The sequence below is a fragment of the Odontomachus brunneus genome, unplaced genomic scaffold (assembly GCF_010583005.1).
Source record: "Odontomachus brunneus isolate Ranch 3 - 2012 unplaced genomic scaffold, Obru_v1 Obru_scaffold_006, whole genome shotgun sequence".
NCBI lineage: Eukaryota > Metazoa > Arthropoda > Insecta > Hymenoptera > Formicidae > Odontomachus > Odontomachus brunneus.
In genome coordinates, this window is record NW_022639456.1 from 3337324 (window position 1) to 3352572 (window position 15249).

The 15249-nt window shown below is 37.5% G+C and overlaps 3 protein-coding genes across 10 annotated transcripts; 2 read left to right on the forward strand and 1 right to left on the reverse strand.

Moving 5' to 3' along the window:
* Positions 1-198: 198 nt before the first annotated feature.
* Positions 199-2033, reverse strand: LOC116851765 (iron-sulfur cluster assembly scaffold protein IscU). Its single transcript, XM_032831539.1, has 4 exons — positions 1845-2033; positions 1011-1235; positions 701-779; positions 199-569 (listed from the first exon to the last, which is right to left on the reverse strand). The coding sequence occupies exons 1-4, from the start codon at positions 1932-1934 to the stop codon at positions 481-483; spliced, it is 483 nt and encodes a 160-aa protein (XP_032687430.1). The 5' UTR covers positions 1935-2033; the 3' UTR covers positions 199-480.
* Positions 2034-3457: 1424 nt separating this feature from the next.
* Positions 3458-10496, forward strand: LOC116852037. Of its 2 annotated transcripts, none has more exons than XM_032832006.1 (16): positions 3458-3883; positions 4045-4310; positions 4667-4877; positions 5308-5624; positions 5762-5971; positions 6101-6280; positions 6401-6515; positions 6604-6773; positions 6871-7420; positions 7507-7618; positions 8416-8557; positions 8639-9123; positions 9392-9587; positions 9719-9897; positions 9988-10060; positions 10216-10496. In XM_032832006.1, the coding sequence occupies exons 1-16, from the start codon at positions 3830-3832 to the stop codon at positions 10244-10246; spliced, it is 3291 nt and encodes a 1096-aa protein (XP_032687897.1). In that variant the 5' UTR covers positions 3458-3829; the 3' UTR covers positions 10247-10496. The 2 variants fall into 2 exon arrangements, with proteins under 2 accessions (XP_032687897.1, XP_032687906.1); XM_032832015.1 differs by having other exon boundaries at positions 3459-3883; positions 8458-8557.
* A 473-nt stretch (positions 10497-10969) lies between these two features.
* Positions 10970-14958, forward strand: LOC116852048 (myomegalin-like). 7 transcript variants are annotated; one of them, XM_032832070.1, is made up of 5 exons: positions 10970-11089; positions 11219-11700; positions 11860-13146; positions 13516-13572; positions 13642-14958. In XM_032832070.1, exons 3-5 carry the CDS (start codon positions 11959-11961, stop codon positions 13924-13926), a joined length of 1530 nt encoding a protein of 509 aa, XP_032687961.1. In that variant the 5' UTR covers positions 10970-11089; positions 11219-11700; positions 11860-11958; the 3' UTR covers positions 13927-14958. The 7 variants fall into 7 exon arrangements, with proteins under 7 accessions (XP_032687961.1, XP_032687971.1, XP_032687918.1 ...); XM_032832080.1 differs by having other exon boundaries at positions 11910-13146; positions 13651-14958; XM_032832027.1 differs by having other exon boundaries at positions 10973-11089; positions 11910-13146.
* Positions 14959-15249: the final 291 nt, after the last annotated feature.

Consider the following 15249-nt stretch of genomic DNA (forward strand, 5'->3'; position numbering starts at 1 on the left):
GTCAATCATCGCCGCAGCCATTAACGCCGCTGTTCACGTGACGTAATAATACATTTCACGGTTCTTCAATCTCTCTTGGTAAACGACATATAAATGAATTCGATGTACTTTACAATGAAAGATTGATGTTAATCGCTGCATATTATCGCGACAAGTTTTACTGCACGTAAAACATTAAAATTTTTTTCACACACAAAGCTTACTTAAATAAATTATATTTCATTGAACAAGATAACGCGATACAGATTTATGCGCGATACGAATAATACCATGTTAGTAAATTTGTCATCTTTTCGTAGAATAAGCTAATGTATATATGTAGCCTAAGAAATGTGTTATTCCCACAGCTAGATCTAATTCCAATGATAGTAATCATACAATAATTCCTTAAGAATAGATAGTATCTTTGAGCTAAATAGCATGTCTATTTGTTACTTTTTTTGTTACTATCATATGGTTCGGTAATTCGAACCGTCGATTTTAAGTCGCGCTGTTGGTGGCCTTATCCTTCGATTGTTGTTTAATACGGTAATCTGACAGAGCAGCTTTAATTGCATCCTCGGCAAGCACTAAATATGCAAAGAAACCACATTGAGATCATAAGAGATCGTGATACAAATGGCTTGATATCTTTGTTTTCATATTAAAACTTATTAATTCAGATTGAAAAGATATCCTAATTAGCATCATATGTACTTACTTGAACAGTGCATCTTGACTGGTGGGAGACGAAGTTCTTCAGCAATAACAGTATTTTTCAGTGCCAGCGCCTCATCCACCTAAGCGATAATATCAATGAAAATTGCAAGTTTTTATAAAGCAAGACACTTTTTTAGAAATAATCAATGGAAGTTGCAAGTTTTTATAAAGACACTTTTTTAGAAATAACAGTAATATTAATATTACAGGTTAATATTAATATTACAGGTTAATATTAATATATTATAAGATAATAATAATATCATAGGATGTTAACGATATATAGTCCCTAATTTCAAAAGATGTCTTACTGTCTTTCCCTTAACCCATTCCGTAGCTAGAGAACTTGAAGCAATAGCAGAACCACAACCAAAAGTCTTAAATTTAGCATCAATTATTTTGCCATTTTTATCGACTTTGATCTGGAGTTTCATCACATCTCCACATGCTGGCGCTCCTACAAGGCCTGTGCCAACTTGTTCATCATTCTTGTCCAATGAACCAACATTTCTAGGATTCTCATAGTGATCTATTACCTGTAAAAAGGTCAATTATGCTTAAACAGTAATACATAATATAGTAAATTTGTTATACATTATAATAATTAGACATAATTGTATAGTATTAAAATTAATTTAATTTGTACATTCGTGTTCTTGACATCGGAATATATATTTTTGAATTTTATATACATTGATGTCCTTTCTCTTCATAATAAAAACACTGAAATAACTTATCACGTGATATTAATGCAATCCATATTGATTGGCGTAAGTTGCGCAATATTACGTTACAATCAAGTAGCAGTTATCAAAATATCTCGAATTTTCGCAGATGTCTGTTCTTTATAAAATATTGATAGACTACTTCCTCCGCAAGCACAAGAATTATACTTGCAGCAGATATTTACCGTCAAATAAAATAATTTAATAAAATTACTACGCAGTTATCAAGGTGAAGCGAAATTAAGAATCAAATCGAATTTATGGCATATATTGTACATTTGACGCTAAATACACCGTCAATTGGAAGTATGAGTGCTATATTATAATGACAAATGATAAAATCATCATGCGAAATCTGATTCGTAGTATTTAGAGGTTAGAACTGATAGTAGCGATAAATATCTGATCAAATATAATTACATTTGCGTGATAAGAAACAGCTGGAGCGCTCCGCGAGAGGATCTTCGAAGTCACGCCGATTTTTGTCGGCAATGTGCGGAACAATGCCATTTTGCTTTATATAAATTCTCTCATGGACAAACAGAACGCCGTGTTTCACTTTCAACGCAAAAATAAAGTCGATGTTGTGAGCAGAAGGACAAGAATAGAGCGCGCATGCGTCATAGGTTGCGTTCCGTTTCACGCATTATGCGCGCATTGCCTACAATATTTGTAACATGAACTATAGATAAATGCGCGCATATGCGTGAAACGGAACGCAGCCATAAACTACGTTCCGATATTCATTAAGGCCTTCACACACACTTTCCGTAACCGTAAGGGCTGTGGCACACAGAAAAACTTAAGCAATAAGCATAAGCAATAAGCAAATTGACCAATCACAGTCGTTGATTTTTCTTACGGTCCAAAAATCAACGACTGTGGTTGGCTGATTCGCTTACTGCTTACGTTTACTGCTTAAGTTTTTCTATGTGCCACCAGCTTAAGACGTAACGTAAGAATTGACCAATCAGACATTGAGAATCGTTGAAACATAAGGTCGCCATTTTTGTGAATACTCCATCGTAATTGGTCAATTCTTATGTTACGTCTTACAGTTACTGTTACGGAAAGTATGTGTGAAGGCCTTTACCGGTACTGAAAATCTTCCTTCCTTCCTTCAATTTATGAGTTCTGGTAATTTAAAGTATTGAAAATCTGAACTGGTGCAATAAGTTAAAGTGGGATAAGTATATTTTTTTTCACTCTCACTTATTAGGTTTTGTTCATGTCACCACGCGGACCAATCAGAGTGCGTTGAAACGAGTAGAAGCACGTTGGAGCATGTGACACGACAAACCTATCAAAACTTATTGAGTGTGTCGAGAAGCACGCTACCAACGCTACCGCATTCTTCTATCTTTCTCGCTCTTTATGCAGGACGCATACCGCGTCCGATGTCCGACGTACGATGTCCGATATCCAATAGAAGCATAGTTTTCTAATATAGAATTCAATTCTCCATCAGAAAGCTATTCTTTTAACAGCTGTTTTTTTTTCGCATAAATAGCATTTTCGAATGTTCATGTTTATAGCATATAGTATATATAACCTATTACATGCAACTTTGTACAATTTATTTTATTTTCCCATTGACGGATACGATCTATCTGTTGTATGCGCATAACGTTCATAATACACTCAGAAAGAAAAAGAAATATATATTTCCGCACCGTGGTCTGAGGCCGGACTTCTCTCTTATTTAGCAATATAGTATTACATATATGCAGAATATATCTTCCTCTCTCTTGATCCTTCTTGAACAGTTTCGCCTTTGTCGGATCATAGGCAAGGCCACTCCATTAGTATAAGCTCTATGGACGCAATGTAAATCGAGGGGGTCGATTGTGTATCTCAAAACGAAATGAAATTGACAAAAGTGAACAAATTTATTAGAATATTTGTAACTTCATTGGTCAATACCTAGTGAATTTGCTCACTTGTAATTTTCACTCCCGTTTCGAGATACACAATCAACCCCTGCATTAAACTCTTCGAAGCATTTGCAACGCCATCTGCCATTATAGTATGGTATATAGGCATTGGAAATATAGCGGTAATTTGTAGAGGATGAGTGTCGGAATGAATGGTATCGGTATCAAGCTCTGTTTACGAAGCGTATAGGAATTGGTAACGGTTTTCGCGAATATTCTCGACGATAACGGCACGTGAGGCGGCCACTCTTTCACACAACATATGTCCCCCTTTCGCGGGCGACAAATATAATATTCCATGCATAGCGAGATCGCGTCCTGCATTATGTCGAAACGAACGTGTTGCATGTCCTGTGTATGATTTAGTTTTGAATGTGCCAGAACGCTTTTCGGAGAATACACGCCGAAGAGATTGATATTTCTAATAAGTAGCAGTTATTATCCCTTCGTGCAACGTGTATCTCGAGTAAAATGGCCAGCCGGGATCCATCCGTTTCCAAAACCGCGGACGATCACAGTGTTGAGGTTAGCGACAATTCTTAATTCCATGCCATGTGTCAACTGTATTTGTTGCATTTAAGAAGATGCAAACGATAGCAGCCGAGACTAGAGGGATGGAATCTTTGTAATTTTTTAACACAAAATTTTGAACGTTATAATTAATCAGCTGATTATTTTCAATGCAGACACTCGCGGAAGTTTTCCGATGTTTCATTTGTATGGAAAAATTGAGAGATGCTCATCTCTGCCCACACTGCAGTAAATTGTGCTGCTACATTTGCGTTAGGAGATGGCTCACTGAGCAACGCTCTCAATGTCCTCACTGCAGAGCTTCACTTCACTTACACGAGTTGGTAAATTGTCGTTGGGTCGAGGAAGTGACCCAACAGCTCGATACATTGCAAGCTGTTGGTTTAACTAATTCTCGACACGATGATTCCAACAGAGACAGGTTTGTGTAGCATTACATGGCTGTATTCCAGCATTTACTGTTAGTACTGAAAATTTATAGTCTGTATTACATGTCTTAGGCCTAGTTCCACAACCTTCAGTTAACTGGCTGGTTATTCTGTTGGACTTGACCAATCGCATTTGACATTAAGAAGAGTTAATTAGAATTAACCAATCACTATTGCGACTTAACCGATAGTTAAAATTAAACAGATATTGTGGAACTTGGTCTTATAGATTTACAGTACTGGCAGTAGATATCAGAATGCAACCCATGTTTTTGTATTTTTATTCTTGTTTTTATATTTCTGTATACCTTGGTATTTATTTATAATATATAAATGTCTATTGTTACAGATGTACAATACATCATGAGAAGTTATCAGTATTCTGTTGGCCTTGTCGCAAGTGTATCTGCCATCAATGTGCTCTGTGGGGTGGCACCCATTCAGGACATACCTTCAAGCCATTAGAAGAGGTTTACGAGCAGCATGTTACTCAGATAAAGACAGAAGTAAGCCAATTGAATAGGCGACTCACAGAGCTGATAAGTCTCGTTCAGGAAGTGGTATGTAAATTTAATAAATCTAACATATATAGCAAGAGTATACACACACATATATATATATATATATATATATATATATATATATATATATATATATTTATTTATTTATTTACTTCAGCTCACAAAAAAGGGACTTAGCTTATAATTTTTCTATCTCACTCACTCATCTGCACACCTACTCCCTACAGTTATCCTTATATTATCTCTTAACCTATACCTACTTTGTCTTAGTTTTTATATCCTTATATATTTAATTTAACCTTTACCTTTTTAATATTTAACCTTCTATCTTTATGTCTATATAGCTGCTTTCAACTTTACTCTATTACATACTTTCTTTATAACCTACTTACATTGCACCTCTTACCAGCAAAAGTATACATACTAATGTATTATCTTTACAATTTAATTATGTTTTGTTCTTTATCAGGAGAGAAACGTCGAGTCGGTGAGAGCAGCGAAAGACGAGAGAGTCCGAGAGATCAGAAACGCAATAGAATTGATGATAGCTCGTCTGGACTCCCAGCTGAAGGCTAAGCTGCTGACTCTGATGGGTCAGAAGAATTCATTGACTTTAGAAACCGAGCAGTTGGAAGCTTTGTTACAAGAGGTGGAATATCAGTTGCAAAATTGTACGCACTCCGAGTTGATCGTCAAAAGCTCAGAATTGTCTCGAAAGATACATCAAATTCGCAAGAAACCGATGACGAGTTTCGTTACTGCTCCAGTACCCGCTGACTTTCACAGGTACGTGAGATGGTTCAAATTAATGTGATGTTTGATTGTATGTGTGAGGATTTTGATTATATTACAATCTCTTAATATTAAAGAGAATAACTGCTATATGCTGATGCGATATCACGCAATGCGTTTTTCCATTTTAGCGAGATTGTGCCAGGCTACGACAGTGCGACGTTTGCCATGCAAAATTTCACCCAGCTTCAACTGAAAGCTGACCCAGTATACTCTGCACCTTTACATGTGAATGGGTTGTGTTGGAGATTAAAGGTGTACCCAGATGGCAACGGAGTTGTACGTGGAAATTACTTGTCAGTGTTCTTGGAGCTCAGCGCTGGATTGCCAGAGACTTCCAAGTATATGAGAAACAACTTTAAACAACATCTTGTATAATTACATCTTCATGATGTATATTATACTGAATATTACAAATATGCATTTAAGACGAAGGAAGTCTGTTTTGAAAATACTCAATACTTTTGCAGATATGAATACAGAGTTGAAATGATCCACCAAGGTTCTCGCGACACGAGTAAAAATATTGTTCGTGAATTCGCGTCTGACTTCGAGATCGGTGAATGTTGGGGCTACAACCGATTCTTCCGACTAGATTTGCTTGCGACGGAAGGTTACTTAAATACAAAATTGGATACTCTTATATTGAGGTACATCTTCACGCGAATCTTCTGCACCTCGATTGAAGTTTAATTTTTTTAGATTACGTTACATGAGTTACAAGTTATACAGTTATGAATTGAATGTAATTTATAACAATGAATCAACAGGTTTCAGGTACGACCACCGACATTTTACCAACGCTGTAGAGACCAGCAGTGGTACATCAGCCAATTGACGACGGTCCAAAATCAATACGCCACGCAAATCAATGAATTGAAAGAAGTCAGTTATTGAGAAGATATTTCTTATTTTACAACTACTTTTGTCGTACCACTAATTTTTTAAATAAATATTCTTTTACCTTTTACAGAGATTAGCGCTAGAAATTTCCCGTAACGCCGTGGCAGCCACCAGAGCAAGCGGATCGACTGCAAATGCATCACCTTTGTCTAAGCAACAAGTTTCGGATGATGTGACATCCAGTTCAAACACTACGCGGACCATTGATACATATGCCACTTCAAGTGGAACGTCAACGAGGTAATATTATCATGATACCAATTAACCAAATCAACTTTAGTCTCTTACACTCCTACAAAAAGAAAAATCCGCCACAATAAAATGCGTCTCCGTCTAGATCGACACCTACTATGCTCCCTGGTAATAGTATCAATAGCAGCGACCATTTGATATCGATGTACGATTTGGGCGAGATATCGAATATACGTTCTCTCGGTTCCACGACGACGTTGCCCTCAAAGACATCATTGAAGTCACATCGTGCCAACAATCTGAATATCGTCGAGGTCGAAGGTACTCCGCGTCGCACCAACGACGTATCACTCGGGGAATGCCAGGCTGCGGGAATTCATCCAGTCCCTTCGTCCCCCTACTCATCGCCCAGTGTATTGAATCAACAACCGTTAACTTTATTGTCTAACAACAATGGCGGCAACAACAGTGATCCTCTTTTATGCGCTTCGACGTCGTCGTCGATGGCAGGTGTGAAACAGTATCGACTGGTGAATGACCTGAGTGTCACGGATGGCGAAGCTTCGCAGCGTTGCGCGAACGACGTGTCGCCGGGCGAGTGCCAGGTTGCTGGCAATGTTCATTCGACGCCGTCATTCTTATTTTCGCCAGTAATACATCTCTCGTCCAGTAGCAGCAGCAGCAGCGACAGTGGTGTAAGTTTCTCACGATACAGACATCAATCTATTTGCGCGTAGACATTTATTTTACACGAAGAATAATTTTGTTTGTGCTTGTGTAGGAGTTGAGCGAACATGACATCTATATGGACGATTGCGAGCATAATGACACCAATGTCACGTTGTTAGATCTAGCGAGTGACGAGAACGACGTGGACGATGAAACGATGTCAGGTAATGTGCCAACGTCATATCTGAAATATATATACACGTGTATATATACGTTGGGACTACCCTAAGATATACGTAAATATGATTGTTTTAGAGAAGAAAAGATTTCCAGTAATTATAGGTTAATGTTCTAATAATATAGTTTGCAATTATAAACAGGAACGTTTAGTGAAGATTACAGGATACGTTTATATGGGAAATTATAAAATTAGGTGCTAGTACGAACAGAGAATCATCCAGGGACAAACGAGAGGTGCAAAAGATTACGATCGTTAAAGACGTGGAAAGCGAAAAACTTAAGAACAAAAAACAAGTTGAAGAATGCGTGAAAGAAAACTCCATACGAATTGTTTCAACAAATTTTCATACAATTCCATAAAATGTTACATAGCTTTTGCTCATCTTAATATCTAAATTCGTACGAAATTCAATTTTCGGAAAACAGAACTGTGCAATATTTCGAACAAGAATACCTCTACTTATGTAACTAACAAGAACACCTAAATGATCGATAATGTGTAATTATTCCCATCTAATTGGCTTAAATATGTAAATTATATCAAAACTACACGTGACTATTTTGCTTTAGATATATTATTTAGGTAGATAGTATAACTTTATTCTGCTTACGATTGTTTTAACACATTCAAAATTTGTATTAGAAGATTATCTTTCGATATAATGATCAGAAGATTTGATTTGTCGAGTAACTATTCAATTATGACTACTTTTATCCATATAGTCCTTTAATTAATAGAAGATAAATAAAATTTATAAAAAAATTCTGCTCTCTGTTATAGGATTAATAAGACGCTTTTGTGATAAGATAAATGTAATTTTAGGAGAAAATGATGTGGAAGTTGCAGAATCTCTAACACCTTGGGCTCAAAACAAGCAACATATGAAGCAACAAAACAGAGATTCTGTCACGGATACAAACAGGTGTATTTACTATAGTTACATTAACTGAGTTTAGGGTAGAAATAAGTGAATTTTCATAACTATATGTATTCTGCGATACAGACTCAGGGAGATAATGTTGCTGAACCTGTTTGAGATGCAAAACACGACTTCTTCGTGGACTCTCTGCCTCGGACAACAGGCGGATGAGAACTGTGACTCGAGGAACTCACTCGCATGTCTACGGCGTCATAGTTCGAGTCCGTTTGATTGCAACGACGTAGTGCCTACCACCACTGCGTACTCGCATAAGCATCATGAGCTCGATACGTGCAACGAGCCAAGCTTTACCGACAGGCACTCCAACTGTGCTTTCCATTCTAAACGGCGGGTTACCGAATTGACTCGACTGTTGAACCAACTGCCAAGCGCTTGCCAGTCGAAGCTGGCTGTGTTAACTCCTTCTAACAATCAAACGACCCGCTCCGAACCGGCAACGCGTTCTAACTCGATAGACTGCGAAAAAGACTTGCCGAAACTGCCAGTAGTTAATAATGCGAACCATGACGTAGAGTCGCCTAGATTGTCCGATTTAATAGCGCCAAATGGTAAGCAGGTTTGCGAATTAAGTCGTGCGCATTTGAACTGCACGCAAACGAGAGAAAGTAAACGTTAGGAAAATTCAAGCAAATTTACTCATTAAATTCTCGCAAAAACACTAAGTTTAATTAAAATAAGAACTTAATGTTTCTGTAGATTTAAACGTAGTTCTTATAATATCGATACGATATAAAACGATATACGATCTTTAAAATTTATAGTTAAATTGTAATTAAGCATCACGATCACGAAAAAGTAACGGAAATATCGTTTTAGTACTTTTAGATAGCAACAAAGTCATGTCGAAGCACTTGCTGTCTCGGCGGCAATCATCTCCGTGTTCATCTGCCAGCTTGAATTTAATGAATGATGAGAACAGCAAGACATTCGAATTGGATCAGTTGCTCGAAGCTATTCAAATATTGTCAGGAACGCAGAAAGACACTACTTCCACCTGCAATGTGAAATTGAGGCAAGATCCTAGATAAATCAATTAGAACAAATGTAGGAAAAATTGAAAAGCTATTAAAAAGGCTTTGTTTTATTTTTTATCTTTATACAGCAACTTTAACAAATTCTATTACGTTTTATCTTTAAATTTAGAAAAAATATTTCCTCCGACGTGAAGAGTAACGCTTGCACTTCCAATGGAGGTTCCACTGCACTTTCATTGACACAGGAAGGCACTTCGTCATCATCTGCAAACACGACAGTAACAGCGGACACCGTTCCTAGTCCCAATAACTATAGCTGGTCGCCGGCATTGTATCAGCATACGCATGGTAAATAATATGCACTCAAACGTGAAAAATTCAAAGTTCCGATATTCTGCTTTATCGTTTTCTTTGAAAAACGCTCGTTTCATTTTGCAGCGCAGAAAGCTGTCCTAGATCTGGCAGTACAAGGTTCTTCGAGTGATATTCCTAGTAAAAGTAACCTTGATAAGTAAGTAAATGTGTGTTAAACATTTCAATTCAATTAGAATTTGAAAGAAAGATACACATAGTTGTTAAATCTGTACATCATATAGATTTGATTGTGTAGTTTTCCCAAGATAAGCTCAAGTCTGAAATTCGACATATTTCTACTTGTTTGTACAGATCTACAGAAGAAGCTGCCAGTTCGCCGTAATAATTTATAATTCAAGTATATATTGTAGCAAATTTGTTCTGTGATTTCTACTTTGTTTTAATTATAATTGCGAAAGATTGACGAGAGAGAAGCATTTTGTGTTCTGTCAAACAAAATGGTTCTGAAATAACTGTACGTCTACATGAAATGCGTCTGACTTTTGTCAGAGATGCACGTGTTGTTTTAGATTCACCGCATCATCTCAAACAGTATGTATATACGGAAAATTATAATTAATCGCTTTACTTTTTTTTTAAGCTTTCTTACTTATACTAGTTATAGCGTGTATGCCCAAATTGTTATCTCTAAAGTATCATTCCACACGAGAAATAGATTAAGTTTGTTTATTTAACATTATTTATTTCTCATATATATGAATTATACACTTAGAAACAAATAATAAATAAAAATCAGTCAAAAACAAGAGTTGTTCATTATACCCACAGATGTCTATACTAGATTGCTAACAGGCTATCTAAAAACACAACGGCTTGTGTCTGATAGTTTCCGCTGCATGCGAGAAAATGATCGCTATCGCCACATTTTCACTACATTTAGTCATTCTTTTGTTGAAAATGAGCAGAGCAAATAACGTCCAATACCATCAATTTTTTTGTTACATTTTTTTATGCAATAAGATGCTGGCATTTTTGGTTTTACGACAGTAATTTAATGGCCACGCTGACTCACTTGTACGTGTAAGTACTCACACAAGTGACACGTCACACACACAGGACCGCCGCCATTTTCTCGCATGCAACCGGAAACCTTACGTGACATACGTTCGAAGACCTTAGACCTGTTCTTTGTAGCTGCACTGCTGAACTGGTGCAATATATTGAAGTGAAACAAATATAAGTTTTCTCACTCTAACTTATTGCACTAGTTCAGCAGTGCAGCTATAAAGAACAGGCCTCTTGTTAGCAATCTAGTTTAGTATAGACATCTGTGTATACATAACATGAACTATAGATTTTCAGTACTGACAGTGAATTTCGGAACGCAGCCTTAGTATAGACACTGTGCTATAAACAGCATTTATATCGTCCAATAAAATAATGTTGCTGAACGACAGGTGAAAAAAGACCATTATTTTTAAATAGTACGACTGAATAACAAGTCAGACAAACTATTTTTTTCTCCAGTAAAATAATCTAATTAGCGGCTCGCATAAACTGTCATCTCTATTAACAAGCGGTTAAAATCTTTTTAATCTAACGATGAATTATACTACTAAAAAATAAAAATTCGCGAGGAATTTTGTGAAATGTATAACGTGTGAAAAGGTGCAGCCGGAGACAATCAAGATGGCGTCATGCTATCGCGATAATAATCAACGTCTACGTTAGTTGTTGCTAATCATAAACACTTGCGAGTTGTCGACATCGTTAGGTGATGAACTAATTTACGAGCTATTTTTGAAACTAATTAAGGACGACAAGGTTACAAAAAAGGTACGTTGTTCTACTTTATTTTTTATTTACGATTAAGTAACATAATGCAGGTGACATCTGTCAACAGCAAGTGTTGGCACTATTATTAACTATATTATTTGCGATTGATTCGTTATTATTCCTGAAAACTGGCTTCTAAGAAAAATTTTTTTTCTTCAGATACCTCAAAAAAATTGCGACAACTGTTATTTTAATTTGGTGCATTGCAGGATGGCTATGGTGATTTTGCACAACTGAATACACACAGAAACCACAGAGATGGACAATTTGTCGGATTCGTTTCGAGGGGAGCTGGACTCTGTGACTTCCACAGATTCTCTCCATTTAATCAGCGACGAATTCCATCTACGACACCTGTCCACACCCGATGTCTCAAACATTGAATTATCCAAACGAGTGGCCTTGCTGGAGCTGGAGAACGAGCGGTTGCGCGTTGATCTGGAGAATGTGCGGATCGACTTTAACGCCAGGATTGCCGCGAATCAAGGCTTAAAAGGCAAAATAACAGAGCTGTTTGTTGAGATGCAAACGATACAACAGGAGAAGCAGAAGCTACAGAACACCTTGACTGACACTATCAATCGTCTGTCTGCTGCGGAGACCTCTGCGAAATGGTATCAGTCACAGGTGCACATCCTGATGGCCAGCAAGAAGAGTCTTCAGGTGGAGATAGAAACTTATCAGAACATCCTGAAGCAGAGGCAGCATGTGATAGCAGATATAAATGCCAGCTACAAGCAGCTCAACACTGACTATACCGAGCTCGCGCAACAGCATCAGAGGGAAAAGCGACAGATGCAAAGCGCGATAAAGGATCTGCAGATACACATTCGGTCCGTCAGCGCGGCGCAGGATACACTGGACTCTAGTCCGACTAGTAGTCCAACGGACGTGTCCATGATGCTGGAGGCGACGGAGGACGAGTTGCGGAATACCAAGGCCGAGCTGAAGATATTGGAGCAGCGGCTTTTGGGCAACGAGGTGGCCAAGATGTCGATGGAAAGCGCGGTCAGCAAACAACGCGTCCTGATCTCGTCTATGAAAGAAAACATGCAGAGATGCGAGACAGAAAAGAACGAGACCGCCGATCTGCTGAGGAAGACGCAGTTCGAGATACAGAAGCTACGTACCGAGAACGAAACACTGCAAACTTCTTTGTTAGACTCCAAGCAGGAGCAGAGTCAAGTGGAGGACGCTATCTCTTATCTGAGGACACAGCTTAGCAAGATGATCGCGCAGTACAAGCTGCTGAAGACGAAGAACGCGGAATCCGAGGAGAGACTGAACGCCATGCAAGATCTCGCGAATGAGAACAAGCGCTTGCGGACTATGTCGCACAAGGCGAACAGTGCTCTGCTCAAGAAGCTTCGGGAAGAGAAGGCAAAGATGCGGAGTCTAGAACAGAAATTCTACGGCAAGCGGATGCACGGTCAATTTAGCGCTGTGGTAATATCGATGCACATTTTATGCTGATTAACGTAAATAGATATACAATAAAACAAATAAAGGAAAATTTCGTATTAAAAAAAATATATAAATGTCGCGAATCTTGATTTTTTACTTATTTGTATGGAAAAAATGGATAATAATAATAATAAGAGTTGTAGTTGTATCTTACAAAATTACTGCCACACTGCTATAGTGGCTTGTCAGATTGTAAAGGTTAAAGATAAAACTGATATTGATAAATTAGTATACAATCAAATATGAATAAGGAAAACTTCTTTGTATTTGAAAAGATAAAAATATCGCAAATCTTGTTTCTTAAACATCGATAAAGCATGATTGCGTCTAATTTTTTCCTTCATCTTGCAGAGAAGCCGAACGGAGCATGACTTACGAGAATGTTTGAAACAGGTTCTGTCGAGAAAGGTAATTCTAGCTGTGATGTAAAGTATATAATAGGAAGTTTTCGACTGATACGCTATTGTAACTTTGCAGAATTTGCAGGACCAATCGAAGTCAGCCACCAAAGTAGCCGACGAGAGCATCGACGAAGGATACGGTGATAGCAGTAATACTTCTTCGGTTTCGCTCGACATTCCCTCGTCGTCTCCCATCAATTCGACATTGTTGAACAGTGCGGCCGACGTTCTCGCGCGAAGCAAAGACTTTTACTCGCCGATGCAGGAACAACTGGACGCTCTTCGATCGAAGTTGGAAGAACTCCACAATCACTCCGCAATCAACTCACAACCAGTGCGAGACGTCGAAGCAGCGAAGTAGTCTTCATTCCAGTGTCAACGATGTAATTCCACCGAGATATTCCAATTCGAGGTCTATTTCTTGTTCGTGTTGTACGAATGGAAGATAGCCTTACTCATCGACGTATACTCCGTTTAATCGAATTTGATTTGCCATTATCGGCAAACTCATTATATCTAGATATTATTATATACGTGAAAGAAGAGAATTATTCTCTAGTAATACCGACCGGTATTATTAATCTCTAGTATGAAGAAGGTTATAAAGTGATAGCGCGTTGATATTTATTTGTTACTTCTGTGGACATATTATATATAACTGTTATCATATCTAATATTTATTCTTGACTTTTCGTTATTCACTTTTCATCATTGAGGATCTTTAAGGACCGGTTTTTCAATGATAGTTTAAACTTAGATTTCAACTTAAACTCTGTTTAAACAAAACAAACGTATTGTTAGAATAGAGTTTAAACTTGAATCTAAGTTTAAATTGCTATTGAAAAACCGGCTCTAAGAAATATAACTTGATAACTGAAGAAGTTCAAGTCAACTATATTTTGCAAACAAACTTAAACAAATTACGGTAACACCTATCGCAATTATACAATCACGTAAAGCGCGATAGTCGTTTATTGCGTGATGTGACTGTTATTGGTTATGAGCGAAGTGAGTGAAGATTGTGAGAGTGCAAATGACAGTATTATGGAGATGATAAAAAGAGAAGCGACGTAGCGATGCTGCGTGTGATAGAAAATGATGAAGTATTAATTTAAAGATAACGTCGCGGAATTTGTTGCGCGAGCTGTGCAAGTATTTTTTAACAAGAAGTCCAATGAAATGTAAAGTAGAATATATAACGAACGCTACACGGTTCGACATGTAGTTTTGCGCTGCGGAGAAACGTCAGGTTCTGATGTATGCTTTGTACTTACAGTTACAAACGAAACGAATGAAGACGGACACTGTCGAGCATCTTTTCTCGCAACGTCGCATATTTTGTAATGATTTATAAAAGCAGTAATAAATACAAATCTACTGAGCAGACCAACAACAGCCTCGTGTTGATTCCGTGTTGGTGAGCGGCGGACGTATAAATAACGAAAGGAAACGAAAGATTTTTAAATAAGAGTTTAATGTACGTGTGTTACACAATTCTTGTCTTGCCTTTCGTTTTTAGTCAGAAATAATGCAATAACGCATCGCATTGTACAGAAACTGCGTATACTCCGGCAAGCTCTCGAGAGTCCAAGTGTCGCTTGCAACACAGTGATGTATATATGTATATATACATACATATATATATATATATATATATATATATATATATATATATATATATATA